Source organism: Opisthocomus hoazin, chromosome 7 (assembly GCF_030867145.1).
Source record: "Opisthocomus hoazin isolate bOpiHoa1 chromosome 7, bOpiHoa1.hap1, whole genome shotgun sequence".
Lineage (NCBI taxonomy): Eukaryota > Metazoa > Chordata > Aves > Opisthocomiformes > Opisthocomidae > Opisthocomus > Opisthocomus hoazin.
This window is the reverse complement of record NC_134420.1, coordinates 72,168,710-72,190,476: the sequence shown is the minus strand read 5'-3', so window position 1 is coordinate 72,190,476 and position 21,767 is coordinate 72,168,710. Positions and strand designations below refer to the sequence as shown.

Sequence of the window (21,767 nt, the reverse complement as noted above, 5' to 3'; positions counted from 1 at the left end):
ACCCACCTACTGCGAACGCTCCCTTCTCCGTGCCACACCGCCAAAGCACGGCACGCTCCTCTGTTTCCATTTCAGGTAAGGGTTTGGCCCTCAGGCATTTTCATAGCAGCCCCAAGCGTCACACAGGATTTTACTGCACGCACCACGGATATTGCCTGAATCACGGGCTGGTACCAGATTCACACAGCGCAATGCAAAATATCTACAGAAAAACCCCCTAAACTTGCAACTTGAACCATTTTTATCAAAGCATCTAGGGTAAAAGCTGTGATTTCCCTCTTGATGGAGGACATGATCTCTACCATAGCATAAGCAAATCCAGACACTGTAACTACTCAGGGCTTTCTCGCTCACATACTGTTTTATCTATGACAAGACAGAAATTCGCATTCTTCCTGCTCTCCCAAAGACTGCGGTTGTTTAAATCACCTGCTTTTTCCAAATGTTAGAAGTCTCCTATTCCTCTGCTTAAGCATGAGAACTGTTCTTTATAAACTCCCCTGAGTGGCATTACCAAATCCCAGGAATGGTCAACAACAAATTTAAATTTATGTAACTGTAAACCCTTTTCAGGTTGCCTCTTTAGGACTTGTCTAGCCTTGTTTGTTAACTCTGTTTCCTAATGGTATATGTGTGGGGTATTTTTTGGTTTGGCTGTTGCTTTCAAAGAACATCAATACTGAACATTATTTGGGGCTTTGCTTTTTCCTGCTCTTGTAAAATGTAGTACCTGCTGTGGAAGGTCCTGAATTAACTGCCAACCAGGCCAAGAGCCATTATATGCTGTTCCAAAGCAAAAGAAAATCCTGTTCCATGTAGTTTGCTTGCTTAGAAGCATCACTGTGTACGTTCTCAAAACTTTAAAAAAAGAAAGTGCAAAGGAACAGCAACCACTTACTACCAGTATTAACAAGATTATAAATACTCTGTTTTAAGTAAGGCCAGGCCCCTTGGTCTTATTTTCAACATCCTCAACAACAGGGTGTCCTAACACCAGAACCCAAACTTCAGCTCCAAGCACCACATTCCAAAGCACTGTAAGATGCCAATGCAAAGAGTTCATTCTTTTAATATTCCCTTAAAAACATATCTTGAGCTAAAACCATCACAAATACGAAAAGTGTGTAGTATCTGCTTCAATCAAGGAAGTTCTGTTTGGTTTGTTCCATTAGTATGAAACAAAGACAACTGTCAGCGACGTGCACATATATGCTTTCCCAGCCCAACGCAGGGATTTTACTGTAAAGGCACTCTGCCTGGAAAGCAGTCCGAGCTCCTAGGAGGACAGGTTTCCAGGTCAGCAAAGAGCAGTTCTTTAGTCTGCCTGGCAGAAAGCACGGGAGAAAAATCGTATCACCAGGGCAGTCCAGCATAAAGGGAATCACAGAATCACAGAATCACAGAATAGTAGGGGTTGGAAGGGACCTCTGTGGGTCACCCAGTCCAACCCCCTGCCCAAGCAGGGTCACCCAGAGCAGGCTGCACAGCACCGCGTCCAGGCGGGGCTGGAATATCTCCAGAGAAGGAGACTCCACAGCCTCCCTGGGCAGCCTGGGCCAGGGCTCCGTCACCCTCAGAGGGAAGAAGTTCTTCCTCATCTTCAGACGGAACTTCCTGTGCCTCAGTTTGTGCCCATTGCCCCTTGTCCTGTCACTGGGCACCACTGGAAAGAGCTTGGCCCCATCCAAAAAAACATTGAAGGGAAAGTCTCACTTTGTTTATTAGGTACAGTGCTGACGTAGGCAGAGAAGTCTTAGAGCCTATGAACTCCCCACAACTAGCTTCAACCAAATTTCAAAGTGTTGAAGAACAAATCTAGCCAAACAAAAGGCCTTCGTATTTGTCTTTAATTAGGCCAATTGTCTTGAGCCTTTTTTCACAATGCCAAAATCCTCCCCCTTCCCCTCATCAAACCAGGATGAAGAACAGGAAGAGAAGCTGAACAAACTGTTTAAGGGAATAACTAATAATAAAATAGCAAAAAGAAGTCTCGGCAACTCTCCTGTTTAGATGGGTCTGGAGGTTCTAGGCCTTCCCAATCCATTCCAAAGAGTCTGAAGGTGCTTCCTGAGCACAAGTACCTTGTTTGTCAGAGGGGATGGGGCGTTCCACATAAGCATAAATTCACAAATAGGAAATGACAGGAAGCACTTTGAAAGCTTCGAACAGTATGCTACAAAAAAATCACTGCAGAATCAGCACAAAGGAAGAAAACAGCAGGAACTGCCATTTGTTTAAAAATGAGGGAAGTGTACACACCTAAAAAGAAAAGCCCTGCTACTTTAGCTCTAAATAAGTTTCATTTAATAATCTATATTTCTTTATTTTGGTTTTATATTAAACACGAGTATCAGTTTGCAATCTTTAAGGGGGTACAATTTAAGGTGAACCTACTTTCAGTAAAGTGTACCAAATTCTTGGTTTGCAAGAGTAATCATTTTTCTCCTCTGACAGCACAGTCAACTGCTTACAACCCACCATCAGAAAATCCCTTTACACTGCGATCTTAATCTCAGCAATTTTCATATACACGTAAGAATTTTTTAGCTTACCGCTCAAAGAGGTACAAATAACTCTGAGGTCTTGGTTACAAGTTAGTTCCAATCTATACTGTAGATATAACTTCAACCACAGACCTCCCCAAAACTTTAACCTAGAAGAGAGGAAAGAGATGTCGAGGAAAGACAGGTAAAGTTTCTTAAGAGTTAAGTTTGAAACGGACACTAAAAAAAGTTTTTCAAGAAATGCCACAGAGGTAGCTAAACATACAAAACCAGGAAACATCTCAGCTGAAGACATTTTTCAGGAAAACCAGCAGCACCAGATTGCTAACTAAAAACAAATCTACTGAGAATAAGGGGAGGAGGACATGGAGAACTGAATCACGCAGACAGAAAACATGACTTCAAGGAGAAATGCCTATAAAAGAAAATATCAATACTGTCAACATCAACTGCTGAAAAATTGTGGGACTTTCTTAAATATTTTGCTGAATACTTTGAGCATGAAGATCTCAATGAGAAGACATTTTCAAGTTATCTCCAAAGAGGGGAATCTTTATTTTGAATGAAAGCTGAAATTCACATGCACCTCTCCACTTCCAGACCACTGCTTCTCAAAAGTCGTCTCAGCTGTAACCACCACAGGGTGGAACATCACCCACCAACAGCCAGCACACCTTGTGCTCATCGGGCAACGTTTCTGCAGCAATGAACTCAAAACATAACAGAACCAACTGAGAGGACCTTCTGAGCGAGGGTGGGAGAGGAGGAAAAGGGGAGAATTTACAGATTCTAGCTACTAACCAGACTTACACATTGAAACTGTAGGTATTAGGCAATTTTGTCATCGATTAACTTGATGAAGAACTCTGATTAGGTGAAACATTTAGAAACAACAATGGAGATGTGTAAGGAAAAAGTAATTTAGACAAGGAGAACGAAAAGGCCTATCTCAGCATTCTGGAAATGCAGGAAAAAAGGAACTAGAACTTACAGAAAGATGGGTGTAGCTCAAGGAAAACACTGAAAGTTTGAAGACAATGGCTCAAAGGAAAAGAAGCTTAATGATAAGACGAAAGAAGTAAGAAAATCTAAGTTTCTCATATTTTTGGCCACATAATTCTTTTACTGAGAAAAAGTAACAGCAATTCTTGAAAAGATGTACAGAAGGACACAGGTCAATATTCTTACTGCAGTGAAACTGAAAGAGGAATCTAAGAGCACATAATCCATGCTGAGAGGAAAGAAAAACAACAACAAAAAAAACCCAGAGGGAAACACTTTGGCAGACAAAAGGTTCACCATTTTTTGTCTCCTCCTCCAAATGCATAAGATTGAATACTCACCCATCACAAAATACGCATAAAATTTGTTCAAACTATTAAATGTAAAAATACGAGAGTGAGCGACAAAGACCACCCAAGTATCAGCAGTTCCTTTATGATTTCTAATGGCTAACGGGCATGCAGACAAACGGGGGGGGGGGGTTTCAGAAAGAGATTGTGTTGCTACAGTTGAGAAAAAAAAGTCTGTAAAGGCCTAAACCCTACTTTTAGCTTATTTTAAAAATCTGCCAGCTTAAACTGCACTTTCAAACTAATAGCTAGAGATCCATTTCCACTTAGCATTGTTTCGACTCTGTGCAGCAGCAGCACCATTTTCTGAAGCCTTGCTCAGCGTACACAGTTACTGTAGTAGCAATCCTGGACGTTAAATTGACAGATTGGTTTATGAAAACCTCCCCTCCCCACAATATCCCAGCACACGCTAACAAATGCTCGTTATCTGGACCAGGTAAACGTTTAATGACTGCCGGCTGAACAACAACTGGCAGAGACAGAGGGCTTTCATGCAAAATCTAGGCAGGTCAGACGTATTAGTTAGCATTTAGCACTGTAAACAAGGACAAAGTAGCAAGTCTTAAACCTTAGCGTTTCCGAATTTACTGGCTGCCAGCAGTAATGCTAGCTTTACTCTTCTGTCACTTTATATTGAAATGTTTCTGTAGTAAAAAAAAAACCACCTCCAAAGCATTGTCAGCTTATAATTCCATACATAAGGTCAGCAGCCTTAAATGTTTACATCCTTTCTAGCAGATTTATTTTTGTAGACAGGTTTATTTTACTCGAGACTACTAACTATTTTGTTTACAGATTACAAGCAATGACCAACTCACAATGTACTTCATATCGAAGTTGTGTTATTTACAGACTTGAAATGTTTGTTTCAAACTCCTCCATGAGCTGTTTCCGCAGTATATACACAGCTTGAATACAGCCAAATTTACTACTTTTAAGGTCACCTTTCTATAGCCAATATTGTAACCCCAGAGTTTTTATTCCACCAATAGATTCACATCAGCACACTTCACCAAAGAATTTTTCTTCAGTGTCATCACAGATAAATATTTTAAAAAAGTTGTATTTAATAGATTAGTCTTTCTTATGCTGTTCTTCTTTAGAAAGAAAGACAAGTTTCAGTGAAATTGAGGGGAAAACCAGGTACATTCACAAACAATATTACAAGCTAAAAGAAAAAAGCAGTCAAGGACTGGGAAGTCAATTTCAGCACTAACTATATACCAATTTGCTAATTACACAGAGCAGTCATTCCTCCCTTTGACTATTTATAATAATGATTTTAATTACTGAGGTCAAATTAACACAATAAAAATAAATACTACGATGCTAGTTGAAATACAATAATAATGTAAAATAAAGGGCAGTGTTATAGTTTAGAACCTTTGGTTATTCTCTACATCATGAAAACAACAGATGTTCCCTAATGAATAAAAATCCTTTCCAACTAGCAACTGATTTAACTTTGTGTAGAGCAGTTGCATATATGCTTGGCATTAAAAAAAGAAAAAACAAAACCAACTCCTTACTCAATGTTACCCCAATTACTTAATAAATAAATCCTGGTTTAAGAATATTTGTGCTTTCTGAATACATGCAATCAAATTCTTAGTTCTAAGAAATGTGAACATGCAGCGTACTCAGATCACAGCAACGTCATTAAAAAGCAGCTCTGTCCTACAGCAAAACTCCTCAAAAGCTGACCCTGACCATCCAGACGTACCTCTGCACCTCAAGTCTTATCAAAAACATATTTTCAAAAAAACAACAGTTAATGCTTACCTGAAGTGTGCCTCCCGTGATTCTGTGACATCCTCTGGAAGAGATCGCTGTTGTGTTCGTAATACCTGTAGTCCTCATGCACACGATCATTTAACTGACGTCTCCTCTGGGCATCATAAAAATGATCATAATAATAACAACGGGCACCGGCATCGCCATTTTCCAAAACAGAATTAGCTTCTGTTAGAAAAGACTGGGAGGAAGAGCCATATTCTCGAGGGACATCAGCTAAACTTCTTGCTAGGTAGGAAGGTGCAGACAGTCTGTTGCTTTCACGTCTCATTATCTCATGAGGCGGCCTCTGCACTGGAGTTCGAAGGAAACTCTGGTTTCTGGAAACAACTCCATCTCCACCAGAAGCATACGCAGAAGAAGATGAGTCAGGAGGACAGATATCAGTTCGTCTTGGAATGGTTGGACCGTGACGGATAAATGAAGGCATCAGGTCTGATATACAGCATGAAAGAGAAATAAGAACCTTGGCTGTACTTGCACATAAAGCGTTTGGCTAACCACAATGCTGCTTCACGCCATGGAATTGAGGAAATTCAAATGCTAGAACTCCCTTGCACAGAGTCACAGAACAGTGGGGGTTGGCAGGGACCTCTGTGGGTCACCCAGCCCAACCCCCTGCCCAAGCAGGGTCACCCAGAGCAGGCTGCACAGCACCGCGTCCAGGCGGGGCTGGAATATCTCCAGAGAAGGAGACTCCACAACCTCCCTGGGCAGCCTGGGCCAGGGCTCCATCACCCTCAGAGGGAAGAAGTTCTTCCTCATCTTCAGACAGAACTTCCTACGCTTCAGTTTGCGCCTGCTGCCCCTTGTCCTGAAAGGCACCTCTAACGTAAGTAGAATGGTAATGCTGCGGTTTGTACCGGTGCAACAGAAACCATCACACCCTCCACCAGCCACAAACTATCGCCAGAAGAGTGCAGTTTTGCCAGTATAGGTCCTTCTACAGTAAACAAACAAAAAACCCAAAACCCGTCAAAAAAACCACACAGCCCCCCCCAAACCACCCACACCGTACTGTGGCTGCATCAGCCAGGCTTCACATCTCGCTACCAGAAGGGCCAAGAAAACCCAGGTATCCTGGCTACCACCCTACCACCTCGTCGGGACCACTGTCCTTAGGAACTCGGAACAACTGAAGACCTTAATGCCTGCACGCTCACAGGAATCCACGACAGAATCAGAAACAGAACTCATACTTTCTCCACTAATCAGAAAGCTTAGCCAGCAAAATGCTCTCATTCCACGCACATTAGGTTCTCAAATCATCATGCAGGTATTTCACTTTCTGCTTTACCTGCAGAGGTTTCGCACACCAACAGTGACAGTTTCACTGCCTCCCTCCAGTAAGCCACACGTTACTCCTCTCCCTACAATTACTTTCAATGTGATATAAATAAACAGTTTCCCTGCAGATGAACTAAGACAGACTATGTCCTTCACTTACAAGGAGGTTACACCTCTTATTAACTACTTCTTATTAATAAACTCTTACAACTTTGGGTAAAAATTCAGTGCATCCCAGGTATCATCAGTAAATTTATAATGACCGCAAGCAGTCATGTAATAGCTGGTCATTACATCATAGCAAATAGCACAGATGTGTAAAAGGTGTTAATCCCTCAGACACGCCTACAGCTTAACATGAAAATAACTTTGTGGGGTTTTTTGTTTGTTTGTGTTTTTTTTAAGGACTAAGTCAATGAATCAGACTACTAAACAATCTGTCTGCTGCCTGGGGAACCAGCGGTTCATGCAGCAAATGCTTCCAGGGAAGCTGAGTGCCTGCTCCTGCCAGCACATCAGTTGGTGCTAGTTGTGATCTCCACGCTAATTCCTGCAATTATAGCATAATGTATTTCAGTCTCAGGTTTGCAAGAACAAAGAGAAACCCAAGTGCACATTCAATGTGTATTTGCTAGTGTTTCCTACAGTCCTAGCAGAACCATCACTGCTTAGCAATAGGATGAGAGGCAGTGGCCTCAGGTTGCATCAGGGGAGGTTCAGATTGGATATTAGGAACAATTTCTTCACTGAAAGAGCGGTCAGGCGTTGGACCAGGCTGCCCAGGGCAGAGGTGGAGTCCCCATCCCTGGAGGGGTTCAAAAACCGTGTGGATGTGGCACTTGGGGACATGGTTTAGCAGGCATGGGGGTGTTGGGTTGCCAGCTGGACTTGATGATCTCAGAGCTCTTCTCCAACCTTCATGATTCTATGATTAGCGTCAGGTTAACCACCTGAAGCTCAGCGCACCCAAGGCACGCAGCGGTGACCTCATCGAGCCGATTCACGGTTACGAACCGGAGCACTCGTTTCCGCAGGGATTTTACGCAACCGCCTCGCACGGTTATCTCATTTTCCAAAGCGCACACCTTTTGGCAGTGCGCACAGCCTACGCCGGCAAAACAACCACTGGCTTCTGGAAAGAGAGAGCGAGGATCCGTCCCGTTTACCTCACAGGTACCTGTTCGCAGACTGTCTTAGCCCCTACCTGTTGAAAACCGAGCGACGGGAGGCTGCGAAACGAAAAAAAAAAACCCCAACCAGGTCTTGTTTATCGTGGGCACTTGGTGGCACGCTACGTAGGGATCCCTGTTAAAGGCAGGCTCCCTGTTAAAGGCAGGCTCCCTGTTAAATTCTGCTTCCCCTCGTAGTTCAACCCCCTCTCTCCCTCCCTCCCTCCCTCCCTCCCTCAGCTCCCAGGTCTCGCCGTGGGAGTCCGTGTCGTGTCCCCCCCGCCTTCGGGAGCTCCCTGAAGCCGCCCAGGGCCTCCAGCTCCCGCCGCCCCGCAGGCCCCGGCCCCGCACTCACTACGAAGCAGCGGGCTCGTCTCCTTCTTCACGTACTTCCCCTGCACCTCGGCCGGCTTGGAGAGCTCCGTCCGCGTTTTCTTCCGCGACAGCATCCCACCTCCCGGCCCGCTACCACCGCCCGCATGCCCGGCGCCTCTCCCCGCTCCGCAGGGCAACGGCCCGGCCGCCCCGGACCCCCCTCAGCCGCGGTACCGGCTGCTCCGGGCCCGCATGGCCGCACACCGGGGGCTGGGGGGGGGGGAGCTCGGCGCTGAGGGGAGGTCGCGGGACCGGCGCGCGGGGGCTTGTGGGAAAGCGGCCTCCGCCCTCCGGGGGAGGCCGCGGGGCAGCGGGGGGGCGCGCGCTGTCACAGCGCCCCCGGGCGGCGGGGAGGGCGCAGGCGCCGGGGCACCGCCTCAGGGCCCGGCCGCCGCCCCGCGGCCCGGCCCCACGGCCCCGATCACGGCCCCGGCCCGGCGTCCCGCATCACGGCCTGGATCACGGCCCCGCGGGCTGTCCCCGCCTCTCACACGGGTCACCGGGGGTGGGGGCTGAAGCGGGAGAGGCGGGCAGCGCTCGGTGTTTCCCGGAGAAACTCGGAAAAATCGCTCTGCGGCCTAAGGGCAGGGCGTGCCTAAGCTGAGGGGAGCGCTCGCTGCCCGGCAGTTTTTAACGCTTTAATCAATTTTATACTTCCAGAATTGCAGAAACGACTTTCAGGAGCTGCCAAACTCTCCTTTTTATTATTATAACTTTATGTATGTGTTTGACGAGTTTGCAGATCCTGCCTGAAGTACCCACAGCTTCCGTGGGAAGGTACTGAAACGCTTTCATCTTGGATAAAAACCAAAAGACACAAGGATGGATCATAGAGTGATTTATTTATATTTTTTTTATACATTCATTATAAATAATGTGTAAGTTGGTTCATCTTTCAGCTTAGATGATGCTGTAAGGACAATATATTACACCAGAAGAAAACAAACTGGATTGAAAAAAAAAAATATACAATTGTTTTCATTTATACAGAAGTCATTTGTCATGAAATGACAGCACCTGACACCAAACAGGAGCCTTAACGGGTCAGTGATGGAAAACCTGAGAGACCACGATGTCATCTGCTGAAAGTAAACGAAAGGATTTTACTCCTGATAGATCCAGACCATCCCCTGCTCTGCCTTACACACAAAATCCAACACCTTACAATGCTTGTTTGTTTTTTTTCTCTCCCCACTCAGAATTCAAAGAATTTGTTTTTCCTTGCATTTAAAGTAAGAATTGGACAACGTGTGATGATGTGTACTTCTAAATCATTCCAAATGGACAAGCAGCACTTCAGCTGTGTGAATTCAGTACGCAAATTTAACTTGCCGCCTCTCCTCTTTCAAAAATCCCAGCCCTATATATCTATGTGCCTTTATTTTCACAGTGATTCATAAAGCAAGAGTTGAAAACATTTAAAACACCTTCTGGTAATAAAGTAGTTAGTATCTTAATTGGCAAGACCTGTTGTATGACTGAGACCTAGAAATTCAGTGACTTTTGACATTAAATACTTTGGTATCTTTAAAATGCCTATACTGCATAGGAGACACATTCATGCACAAAAGACCGCTAATGCTTAATAACTTACCCGTTTATATGCGTGTTTTCAGTAGCCTGGACTTTGTAAAACTAGCTGCTTATCTGCTGAGCTGCCACAATGAACCAATAAGCGACATGACACTTGTTTGTAAGCAGCACAACCTTTCTCTCCGTGTTCCCTCCGTTTGGGAAGGGATTGTCCTGAACGGTCCTGTAGCAACAAAACCAGTACAGTACAGAAAGGCTCTTGAATATGTGATTACAAAAGGCACTTCTGAGAATTAATTCACACAAGTATTCCAGTGAAATTGGAGTTTTGTCTAAAAAATATTTACCAAACCTTTCCCTCCTTCTCCTCCTCCCCTCTCCCGTGGCCAGGTTAGTTTTCTGAAGCGAAGTGAAAGTCAAGCAGAACAAGGTAGGCCAGGGTGAGAAAGGGGGACGTCAAAATCCCTTTTCTCCATTTCTCCCTTCTATTCCACATCTGGGCTCCTTTTTTGGTATTGTGCTCTAGAAATGTCTGTATGTTTGGTTTATAAAAAAACCTGGTCACTACCAGGAGATCAAAAGAACTAGTTAAGTTCTTTTGATCTCCTGGTAGCCTTTAAAAGGATCTAGCCTTTAAAATTGAGTAGTGTGAAATGAATTCCACAATAGTTTAAGCGAAGTACTCATTCCCTCTGTCCAGCGTGCAGACTTTGGTCACAATGAGCATGAGAAGTACACATAAGCCAAGATGTAAAATAGTTTCAAAACCTGCTAGCTAATGATACTTTTCCACATCCAGTTCTGATCATCTGAACCTCATTTACGTTGTTTCCTGGAAGTATTTTGAAACTTTCCTAATTTCTGTCGCATAGGCATGGTTTTAGGGTGTGCTCAATTCCCATATTGCTAACACGCAGCCCTGGTACCCCCCCACAGAGATTTATTATAACTGATACCATTTATTGATTAATATTAAAAGAAACAAGCTCTCACTTCTTCAAATTTTTAAAAGCTCTGATTCATATCAATACAATTGGTCAATTCGACACACTTCAAATTTGTGAAAAGATTTTTGCAGCCTCTGAGAAACAGGATATGTAAATCCCTGGATTACTGCGAGCAATTTCAGTGAAATAACATCTGAGAGCATTGCGATACTCCAACACGTTGTTCTTACATGGCTGTATTTCCATTTCCACTATGTTGCCTGCAGAAAGCAATGGAGGAGGAGGAGGAGGAGGAAGAGGAGGTCATACCCTGTATGTGCAGTTCAGCCCCTCAACCCTCCAAAGTGGGTAAGTAACCATGTGCACGAGTGAAAGTCCTTTTCCACAGGTTACTCCACGGCTTGTAGGCAGTATTATCCCAGCTTCTGGGGACCTTTCGGCTCATGACAAATGCTGTCAGAACTGTCACCCTGCTAGCGTCTCAGAGATGAAACATCTCACCCTCTTCCTCTTCTTTCTCAGTTCATGCATATTTGAAGAGGTCCAGTTTCAAGTATTGCCAGTATGGCCCCTTTCACCAGTTTTATGTGCATTGTTTTAATGCGTCTTGCTGGTCTGACGGAGGCAAGGCATTTGTAGGGTTTACACTTAGACGGTTTGCAGTAATAGGTTATGTATAAGTGTTTAAGCATGCAAGCTCTTGCTCGGCTGCTTCCGTGTCAGAGCCCTCCCAGTCTCAAAGGTGTTCCCAGAAAAGTCGGATTTCCCCAGCCGCGTGGACTGGTCAGATAGGAGGCGTTACCCGTCGTTACAAACCTTGGTGCTCTTCGACCTGCATGGCGACGGCGCTGCTGGTCTAGGACTACTAAGGTAATGCTCATCCAACTGCAGTTTGGTTTATCCTGCTTTTCCTAATGCATATTTATCCTCATCTATTGACATTAATAGCCACATTTATGATAGCAAAGGAAGGTAATTTAGGCTGTTATTCCCTGAGTTCTTCATATTCCCACTGAATATGTTTTTTTCACAATTAATTACAAGCTTAGACTCTGTACTGGGATCTACTACAAAAGACAAGACTTTCCGAATTACCACTCGGGTCAAAACGAACACTGCGCTAATGGCAAAGGTCCATGTTTGCGAGGCCTAATGGCAGGATTTCCCTGAAGAAATCATTCAAGTCCCCCTCTTCATTCTTCTGCCAGCTGTTTCATAAACACACCCCACTGCTTTACTGAATTTACAAATGATATAAACAAAACTCACATCTTCACTGCTGTTTAGTGACTCTTCCTTTGTTTAGTATAACTTATTTCCACATAAAAAAAATTTAAGGCCTCTACAATTTTTAAGTTGTCTGGCAGCACAGCTTAAAAAAAAAAAAATAGTAGTAGTCTATTTGCCAGCTGGGAAATTTCTTCAGATGAAATACTGTTACGCTTAAGTTGGAGGCAGTATTTACATATTTTTAAGAAAACTTTTTTTCTGAGCTCTGCAGAGAAACAGCCATGAAGAATAACCCAGAAGCCTAATGCGTAACAGGAAGCACACTGCTTTACAGAAACCAGAATCAGTTTGCAGGACACAGACCGTATCGGGAAAGTCTTGCTTCCAACAGCAATTATACTGACAGTGTTGAAGACCGACCTATCAATATGACTAGGTTTGGACCATCAACTATCCTAGAAAGCCAAAAATACTTTGAAGTTTTGAATTTAGTAACATACATTTACATTAGACCTTGGCTTCAATCTTAGGAATAATTCAGTACAGTAAATTCAGAATTTATATTTTAAATAAAAACCAAAGTATCAAAATAAGTTAACCTCGAAAAACATGTATTTTTTTACACAGTAAGATCGCTTTTAGACAAAACTTAGCAAAAAAAAACCAGTTTGGGCATAAACAAAAGTTCTCTTTTGGCAGCGTCCAGTTTGGGATTTAGCTCTGTCCTCTCCTTGGAGGAATCTGTTAACTAAAATTCATCAGTACAAAAAGGCAACACAGTGAAAAGCTGAAATATTAACGTTTCAGTAAAGTGCACGGGACTGTGGCAGACTTAGTGGCTTTGCTATGACCTTATCTCGGGTACTGAATTAAATGATGGGGATGCCAGGTTCCTTACTATTCTATTGAGGTTGGCAATTTTTTCTTCTAATAAATAGTTTTTCCTTTCAGCAGTTTTCTGCCGCTGTTCTGTCATCTCCAAAGCCTTCAGCAGTTGTGCATTCTCAACATAGAGATCCTTGACCATTGCATCTGCTTTAGTGTTCTTGGAGAGCTGAATGCGAATAGAACACAATTATTCAGCAAAATAAAAGCACAATAAAAAAAAAAAAACATAATTAAAAGCAAGAACAGTGCTGGGAAAGTAGGTGAATGCATTTATGGTAACTCAAATATCACAGGAAGACAAGCCACCCATTCATCTTCTTTTCCTTTGTTAAAAAACGATACGTTTGTGGAGTCTTTAGAGATATTATGAATATTTTGAAACTGGAAAGACTTTGTAAGGAGGTTGGGCAGATGACAGAGGGCTTCAAATGAACCTTGTCAGATAAGTACTGCTTTATAGCATTTGTCCTCTAAGGATAAGCCTAGTTCACAAGAGGATCCACTAGCCCAGTGATCCCACAGAGATACTTTCTCCGAGGTTCAGACCATCAGCTCCTCCTATAAAACTGGGGAGAGCAGCCTAGCACTTGCCTACATGCTTTTGGGAGCAGACCTTTGGCAGGAGACCTCTCTGGCGTGAGAGAGGAGACTGTACCCCAGTAGAAAACAGATATCGTTACCATGTCACGCCTGTCTGAGTGTTGAAAAGCCACCTTTTCCTACGCTGTTGAGGACTTCTGAAGGCAGCAGACCAGGGCAAGAACAAAACCCCCAAAACCGTGTCAAGCAAAGGGTGTGTTGGGGCAAGGGGCACGGAGAAATCAATAACCGTACGGTAATCCTGTCTATGCTCTTCACAAAATTCTTTTTCCCCCTTTTCTAAGCAACTTGTCTGGTTAAGATCCTTGGCCAGAATTTGATGTTTGTTTCCTGACCTTAAGTGCATCAGCATACCAAACAAGCATAGCTTTTAGATAATTAATGAGCAGTGGATTCAGTCCCCAGTTTGGATTTTTGGGAAGTTTTGGGCAAGTATGTTGTGCTTTGGCTGAGAAGCATTAAAATAAAAAGGAAAGCACCTTTGACTTTATTCTAAGCAAGAATAGCTTGGCAGCTTTTGCCCACTTAGTTGTTTACAGAAGTAATGGAGATGATTGGAGAAAGGGTAAGAATGCTTACTTGTTCTTTCAGCTGATTTACTTTATCTTGGAGAAGCCTCTTCACAAGCCTTAGTTTCCGTTCAACATCCATCATACGTTCTTCCATCATTTTTAGAAGCTGCTCATGACCCCCCTGGAAAGCAACATTTATGCGAGAATCAGTTAACAAAACTCAGTTCATATTCACCAGTCTTTTTTTTTTTTTTCAGTTTATGCTTAAGAAAATAGCTAGCACTCCACCTCTGAGTCTATTTTAGAGAGTCAACTAGATTAATAAACCATTCATGGAAGCAAAATGTTGTGGCAACACTTAAAGGACCCTTGTAGCATTGAACTAGTTTTCCAAGTCTAAGTTACACTTGAGATGAAGTCTAAGTTACACTTGAGATGAAGTCTAAGTTACACTTGAGATTACCCGATCTCAGAAAAATTGATATAAAATTCTGAGTTCTGTCTTGACTGTGATAGTCAGCTCTGGATAGTTTCCTCTTCTTGTTCTTAGGTGCTGCTGTATTTCTGTTGAGTGTGGGAAACAACCAAAATCTTAACAATTTTAGAAAAAAATTAGCGTGAAGTCATAAGGGCATGTTAGTTTGACAGTATAACTCTCCCATGCCAAAGACCCCTTGACATTTAATAATAACCTAAAAAAAATAGCATGCTGTTATCTCAAAATGATTTTAAATTTTTTCTAGGCTAGTTATTGATAACTAATAATAGTAACTCTAAAATGTTTTTTTGCTCTTTCCTTCAGTGAGATAACAGACAGTGTAACTACAAGCATAGTAACCCAGTGTCACGAGAGTGCCTATTATGCCAACAGTTGAGTGACTTTTTCCCCAAATAAATTAGAAACATCAGGAACTACAAGAAAGCTTGTTCATATTTGGGAACTTTAGACACCAACTGCAGGGAAAGGGATTCTTTATTTTAATGCTAGCTCGTTTCTGTAATTCTAGGAGGTCATCTGAGAAGATTGACTTTGAGAAAGCACTAACCTTCTCCCCGAAATAAAATACCTTCAAAACCAAAGTACCTTCACACATGTGGGGGAGGATAAATGAAAAACCAAGGGAGGAGCTTTTCAGGTAGGCAGGTGCTCATCTAAACCACTGTAGAAAGATCCCCTTAGGGGATTGGTTGAAGTCCACCCAACATTTTATTTATTGTGACACCAGAAACTCCTTAAGTCTACGTATGGGATTATATGATCACTGAGCTTGGAAAAAAATTGAAATAAGTTACAGTAGAGTCATACAGAAAGTAGTTTTACAGTGTTGCTGGACTGGATAGTTTTCCGGGATGAAAAAAGTACTACTAAGCAGAACTTGCAGGGGACTTTCTAGCCAAGTTATCTTGAGCTATCTTTTGTAATTTGACTGGAATTCAACCACTTCATAGTGGTTGCAGGAGCCTGGAGTGAGTAAAGTGGAAACTAAGAATTATAGCGGTCTCAACAGCTGCGATCCTGTTCTTTGGCTTAAAGTTGACTTGCGAATGTTCTAACTTTGTATTATTTCATGTTTAATGGGAGAAGCCACCCCAAGCATTAGCTCTAAGGTCATTAGAAAGATAGGAGCAGAAGATCTTTGAAAGCAAACAGCTGAAATGGCTCCTGGCTCCCAACTAGAAAAATCATAGGCCTTCAAGAGGTACTTTGCTGACCTCAAAGTATTAAAAATCTAGTTTAATCTAGTAATTCGAGACAAAAGAAAAACCACTAAGGAATGTTATCCAAGGAACAAGTGTGTTAATATTTTTCCCTTTCTGGCACTGCCTTTTTACTTTATGGCTAGAGCACCAGAATAGGAAACTCTTTTCTTAAATGTGCACGTACGCCTGCTAAAGAGAAGCTGAACAGCTGTACTTAAGTACATCCCCTATTACAGATCTTTCCCAGAAGTCCTGATGTGACAATCCTTAGTATCAAAGACAAATATTTTGTCTAAAATTTGTTAATTCTTGTTCACAAAGCTGAAGTTATTGATACTATTAAGACAAGAGACATTATGTTTAAAAAATTTTTATTTTTCATTTACATCAAAAATGTCATCTTTCCCTATTAAAGTTTATACATCTTATACAAAAATGCAGTATAAATACCCCAGCTTTTCTTCAGGTCTCATATAAAATTAGTACCATTTGAGAAAAATAGTCTCTTTCCACATTGAACAACGCCACATTTTAAATAACATAAATAAAAAGTATTTGTAACAAATTAAAAAAAAACAAAACAGCTTATGAACTTTCACAAAATAGCTTCCAGACAAATAAATAGGAAATAACACTGTGGAGACTTTTTTTTTTTTCTTTCAGAAAAAGCACAAAATAATTTGATCCTCAAGTTTCTCAGCTTATGCCAGTTCGTGTGTGTGTGTGTGTTTATCATGGTAAGGAATGAGATCATAAGCAGCCAAGCTGTCAGAGGTGCCCGATCCTCCGGTAGGAATCTGCATGCACTGCTCGCTGCTCCGGTAGCAAGGCCTAGAGAAAGAAGGCAAGTGGGATACTTCACCCTGATATCCAGATTTTCTTTGAAATACGTACGTACACTTAAAGCAAACCACCAATACAAGCGAAGCAAGCAATGCAAGACAAACAAAAACACACACAAAAGAAAACATACAGAGAATCACATAATCTGTTTCTCTAAATACTAGCATTAGCACTACACAAATGCAATTTTGAGGAGATATTCAGGGTGCTTTTTCTAGATGTAAGGACTCTTCAGATGGCTCATCCATGGTTTTGGGGGATTTAAAAAGATCAGTGATTAACTGGAATTAGCAAAGCAGTTGAGTTTCTCAGGAAATTATCTGCCACTATATATATATATATTTATATGTGTATGTGTGTATAGTTTCACAGATTGCCGAATAGCATTTGTGAAAAATGTAGTCCAACTGACCTCCTTTGAAAACTTACTTGCATTTCTATTGTAAACCTAGTTGTAACTCTTTTCCTGAGACAGGTGAACAAGCTGTTGGTCAGAGGTGATTTGTATTTTCAAACAAAGAGCTGAAGAAAGGGGAAGTTGAGCAACTCTAAGTACTCTGAACCACAATATTGGTTAGCAGAGGTTTTAAGAGAAATTACGAAAAGATTGGGTCATTCACAGGCTCCAAAATCTAGTTATTGGGCAAGGAGTATGAGAACTAGTGCAGCGATTGCTACCGTGCAGCAGGTAAGAATCACAGCACTAGACACAGCAGAAACAGTCACTTGGAATTTGGAAGAGTCCAGGCAGGTTAACACAGTAGAAAAGGCTCAGGAGTTTGAATTTAGTGCAATCTGAACACATGGCAGTAGTCTTTGGAGGACGATAGCTCAAGACTGACTGTAAAAATGAATGAGAACACAGACCACCACAGCAATGATCAAAAAGCAGTGGGGAAAAAAAAAAAAAAAAAAAAAAAAAAAAAAAAAAAAAAAAATCGCAAAGCATGAGGAACATAATTCCAAAAAGGAGAGGGATAACTTTGGGTACCTTATTACACAGAAAGACTCAGAATCTAAGAAAGCCGCAAAGTGCGAAGCAGCAGCAGCAAAACTAGGTGATTATATTTACACAAAAAGCATGGGGGTAACCTGACGTTGTACTCACTGGTGAAAAGATGAAGAAGAGGGATTAGGATGCAATTTTTCAAGATGCTAAAGGGGACATTAAAATGGACATAAGCTCAACTAAATGTTAACCCTAGAAATCAGGGTGACGAAGAAAAATCAGAATTAAAGCAAGATGTGCTTACAGAAATGTCAAAGTTGAGACAAACTCAAACAAATTTTGCCTTGTTTATAGTTGTGGAATGCATGTGTTTAATAATGATTTTAAAAAGTTACCTAGTAAAGCCCATGAAAAAAATCTGTAGGAGGTGCTATAAACTGGAATATCCATTCACTTTAAGCAAAAGGAGTTATTAGAAAAAAGTTAAAAGGATTAAGTGCATTAGTGCATTGACAGAAAATATTTGCAGAGCCTCTCAGAGTACTTTTAAATTCATGAAGCCTTCCAGAATAATAGCTTTTACAGGAAACGCAGACGCGATTTCCCTGTAGAAGTGCAAGTTCCAGGACGTGACTAGTTTGCAAATTGTTTCTCAGGCTTTTAAAGGCAAAATTACAAAGTCATCGCTCCTAATGCAATACAGAGCACATCCACTTGCAGATGCTGCTGCTGTAATGTGGCTTTTATTGATCTCAAAATTAAACTGCACGATCTACTTTCAACAGTATGTGACCAAGTACATTAGCCTGTGGTGATGCACTTCTAGCAGGACTCATCTGAGAGGGAGAGAACCTTACAATTGATTTCTTTTGAATTACCCGATATCATTTGCTGTTAAGTTCTTTTTTTGGGGGGGAACTTTTAGATTTTATGCCTTTCTTAAAAAAGAATTTGTACTGCAAGTTTTGGAAACTTTAGAAACTGCATGTGCTCTCTCTCCATAATATATTTTTTCCAGAATACCCCGTTAACTCCTTCAGAGATTTTTCAGCTTCAAAGTCTTGGTCTTACTACTTTTTTTTTTTTTTTTTAACTGTGACTGCAATCTGAGTTTAAAGTGTAAAGGTTTGGGGGGGGGGGGGGGTTCTGTTAACAGATTAATAAAAGTTAGTATTTTATCTAAGTTTAGAGCTTTGTCTTTTCTCTTAATCTTAAATTGCAATATTATTTTAAGATCTGAGCCAAAGCTTTAGAGATTTAGTGATTCAGTTGCTTTTTGAAGAAAAGAGTTATTTGGCAAGCCTAGTCCCCAAGCTTCGTTTTATGTGGGAGATGCAAACTTTTCTACCTATTGCCCATAATTCAGTTTGACCTGTTAAAAACCCGAAACAACCCTAAAAGTGACTCAGCCCAATATGTGCAATGGCTGTAATCTTCCTTGGAATTAGATTGTTTTTCCTCCGAAATGCCAGTGTATAATGGTAACAGTGTTCTCCAAACAATGTCTTGGTGTATGGCCAAATAACGAAGATAGGCTGACCTTAGAAAAAGGATTAATTTGTTAGTATTCTGCTCTGCTACAGCTGACAGAACTCCGTGTAACAGCAACAGCGCAGACTAGTATTTTATGTATGATGGGTATGTGCTTGTGCAATATGTGGTGTAGTGTATTTTTTAAAACAATGGTTCCAGACATGAATATTAAGTAAAGAAAACAAAATGGAACTTATAAACACTGCACATTGATCAGAAGGAGAAAAGCCAGCTGAATGTGGGTAGGAGTGGGTTTTATTTGAAGAAGACTTCAGAATTAAACTATGGCTCAAGCTAAATATGCTAAATAACAAAGGTTTGTTTTGTACATATCTTTGATAGAATGAATTTTAATTTTAATTTTTGAACTGGCATAAACAGAGAATGGATCTCACCAGAACTGAAAAAACAAGAAAACTAACCAGATATCCTTTCGGAGTCGTAACCTGCAGAGTAAGGAGAGCTTTACCTGTTGCATGTTTGTTTCAGAGGGTCTGCTTTCAAGTTCTTCCTGAAGCCGTTGACTCCTCCTCTCTGCTTGTAGTAGCTGGTGTTGGAGCTGCACGAACTGCTCCTTGGGCACCACAGCACAGCCTTGCTGCTGGAGCTCCCGGGAGTGCGGCGACTGGCTAAGCATCACGCTGGCGCTGGACTGGAGCATCTGAAGAGCAAAGCAAAGCGGCTGTCAGGAGAAAGCAGCACCAGCATTCGTACAAGGTATCTTCTAGTGATTCTCTAGACAGCGGGTTAGTCTTGAACAATGTCTTGGACGCAAGAGAAACAAGCCTGAACTCAGTAACAGAAGCTAAACAGAAAACTTTTGTCTTTCCAATGGAAAAGAGATGCAACTTCACGTGCAGTTCTGAACTCTACAGGAATCTGAGCTTTGATTCATCATTTCAGACCTGAATTATAAATTCACGGAATTTCTGATGAAATCCTGTCAAAGTTAAGTGGGCCTGGGGTGAGCTTTAACTTAATAGTCCTTTTGAATTTTAACCTTGATCTCAGCAGCTCTTCTAAAAATAGTATCCACTTACAAATAAAAGCACTAGCATGAGACAGGCAGAAGAAGTTGTCCACCAGTGCGGATTGTTTCTAGTCTTTAATCTAGGATGGATTATTCTCAAAAGCAAAACACATTTTCCATGTAATGTACGATGACTTAAGTAATTTGATGCCAGCTGCTATATTACATTCAGAATTCAGTATTTAGGTTTTGAATTTTAACACATTTTAGAGTTTTCATTTCAAGACGTGCCACAAGCAGAGTTTGGTAGCAAGTCTGGAGACCTCCTGCGCGTCTGTGCTGCATAAGCAAAAGTATACCCTTGAAATATGGATGCATGTAGTCATCTGAAGTAGTTCAACTCCAAATTTAAGTCTTGCTTTCATTAAAAAAAGGTTACCAAATGCATCAACAAGTTTATGTAATGCAAAGGTAGTATATACCAACAAATAGTTTGTGCATAATGGTTTTCCTTGTGAAGTTATGCTACCAGAAGAGTATTTTAGTTGGTAAAACTAGGTGTCTTGTGTGGGAGAAAAGGATTGCACTCCTTATAGTCCTTGCTACAGCAAAAAGAGCACCTCAGAACAGACCTATCCCACATCATTTAATTAAGTGCTGCTCCCAAGCAAAGCTGTGAGTTGCTGGATGAAGGTGGCTAGAAAAAAAGAGGCATTTCAGGCCTGGCCTTACTGTGGTAGCACTGCGACCACGAGAGCCCAAGTTAGATACACTGGCCCAGCATTCGATGAGCTCTCAGGTAATATTAAGAGCTAAGATAGTCACATGAAGCTATTGAGCATTTTTCTAGACTAACGTAAAAGCCAGGGAACACTAGTTCACAGTTTTAATAGTTTATAATACTAAAAAAAGGACCAGAACGGTACAGTAAAACCCCCTGATGTTTCAGACAAGCTGATTTACAGCTTGAATTGGCGTAAGAGTAATACTTTGTTCCCATAAAGTTCAGCTGGCCACATCATAGAATTCTCACCTCTGATCTCCAAACCATTACTCTGTTCCCTTAGGAAAAGGCATATAAGATCGTGTTAGTGGGTTTAATTTTCCTTTCACAAGTGGTAGAATTAAGGCCTTGATTCGTAATCATTTTTCAGTTACTGAGTTGATCTATAGAATCATAGAAAGTTTTGGGTTGGAAGGGACCCCTAGAGGTCATCTAGTCCAACCCCCAACTATAAGGATTGTTCATAATGGTGCAGCTCTTCTGGCCCTGTTAGCATCTGTACGTCTCTGCTGGCCCAGGTAAGCAGAAAATAGGTTTCTAAGTACTTTAAAACTATTTTTTTTTTTTTTAAGCTATCAGGAGGTTCTCTTGAATCAACTGGCCTGTGAAGGAGCTATTCTTTCACTGACAATATAAACAGTGAAAATAATGAGCTTTGGATTTTAGAATTTGTTTAGGGTTTCCTGTAACGTCGTGAAGCACACGAGCATCTAACAGAAGAGCTGAAGAAACAGTCAAATAATGTTAGCAGCATTTTAAAAATAAATACCAATTGCATGGCTAATGAAAACAA

General features: G+C 41.5%; 2 protein-coding genes and 1 long non-coding RNA gene across 11 annotated transcripts in view; 1 reads left to right on the top strand and 2 right to left on the bottom strand.

Moving 5' to 3' along the window:
- The window catches only part of SAV1 (salvador family WW domain containing protein 1), a 20,859-nt gene extending 12,126 nt beyond the window's left edge, over positions 1-8,733 (bottom strand). For both annotated transcript variants that reach the window (XR_012764619.1, XM_009932720.2), the window contains exons 1-2: positions 8,465-8,733; positions 5,642-6,088 (exon numbers count right to left, since the gene is read on the bottom strand). Coding sequence is in view for 1 of the 2 variants with exons in the window: in XM_009932720.2 (XP_009931022.2) it covers positions 5,642-6,088; positions 8,465-8,558 (541 nt within the window). In the remaining variant the exon portion in view is untranslated. The remainder of the gene's footprint in view (positions 1-5,641; positions 6,089-8,464) is intronic.
- Positions 7,968-21,767, top strand: LOC142362057 (uncharacterized). Its single transcript, XR_012764620.1, has 3 exons — positions 7,968-8,113; positions 11,231-11,312; positions 19,710-21,767. It is a non-coding gene; the product is annotated as an uncharacterized LOC142362057 (long non-coding RNA).
- The window catches only part of NIN (ninein), a 73,750-nt gene continuing 61,355 nt past the window's right edge, over positions 9,373-21,767 (bottom strand). For 3 of the 8 annotated variants that reach the window (XM_075427231.1, XM_075427236.1, XM_075427239.1), the window contains 4 exons: positions 19,690-19,881; positions 14,262-14,375; positions 13,093-13,248; positions 9,373-10,240 (listed from right to left, as the gene is read on the bottom strand). In XM_075427231.1, the coding sequence (XP_075283346.1) occupies positions 10,097-10,240; positions 13,093-13,248; positions 14,262-14,375; positions 19,690-19,881 (606 nt within the window). In that variant the 3' untranslated portion in view covers positions 9,373-10,096. Of the gene's footprint in view, positions 10,241-10,956; positions 13,249-14,261; positions 14,376-16,305; positions 16,727-19,689; positions 19,882-21,767 lie in introns of those variants that run through there. The other 5 variants (XM_075427233.1, XM_075427232.1, XM_075427235.1 and 2 more) reach the window with 5 other exon arrangements.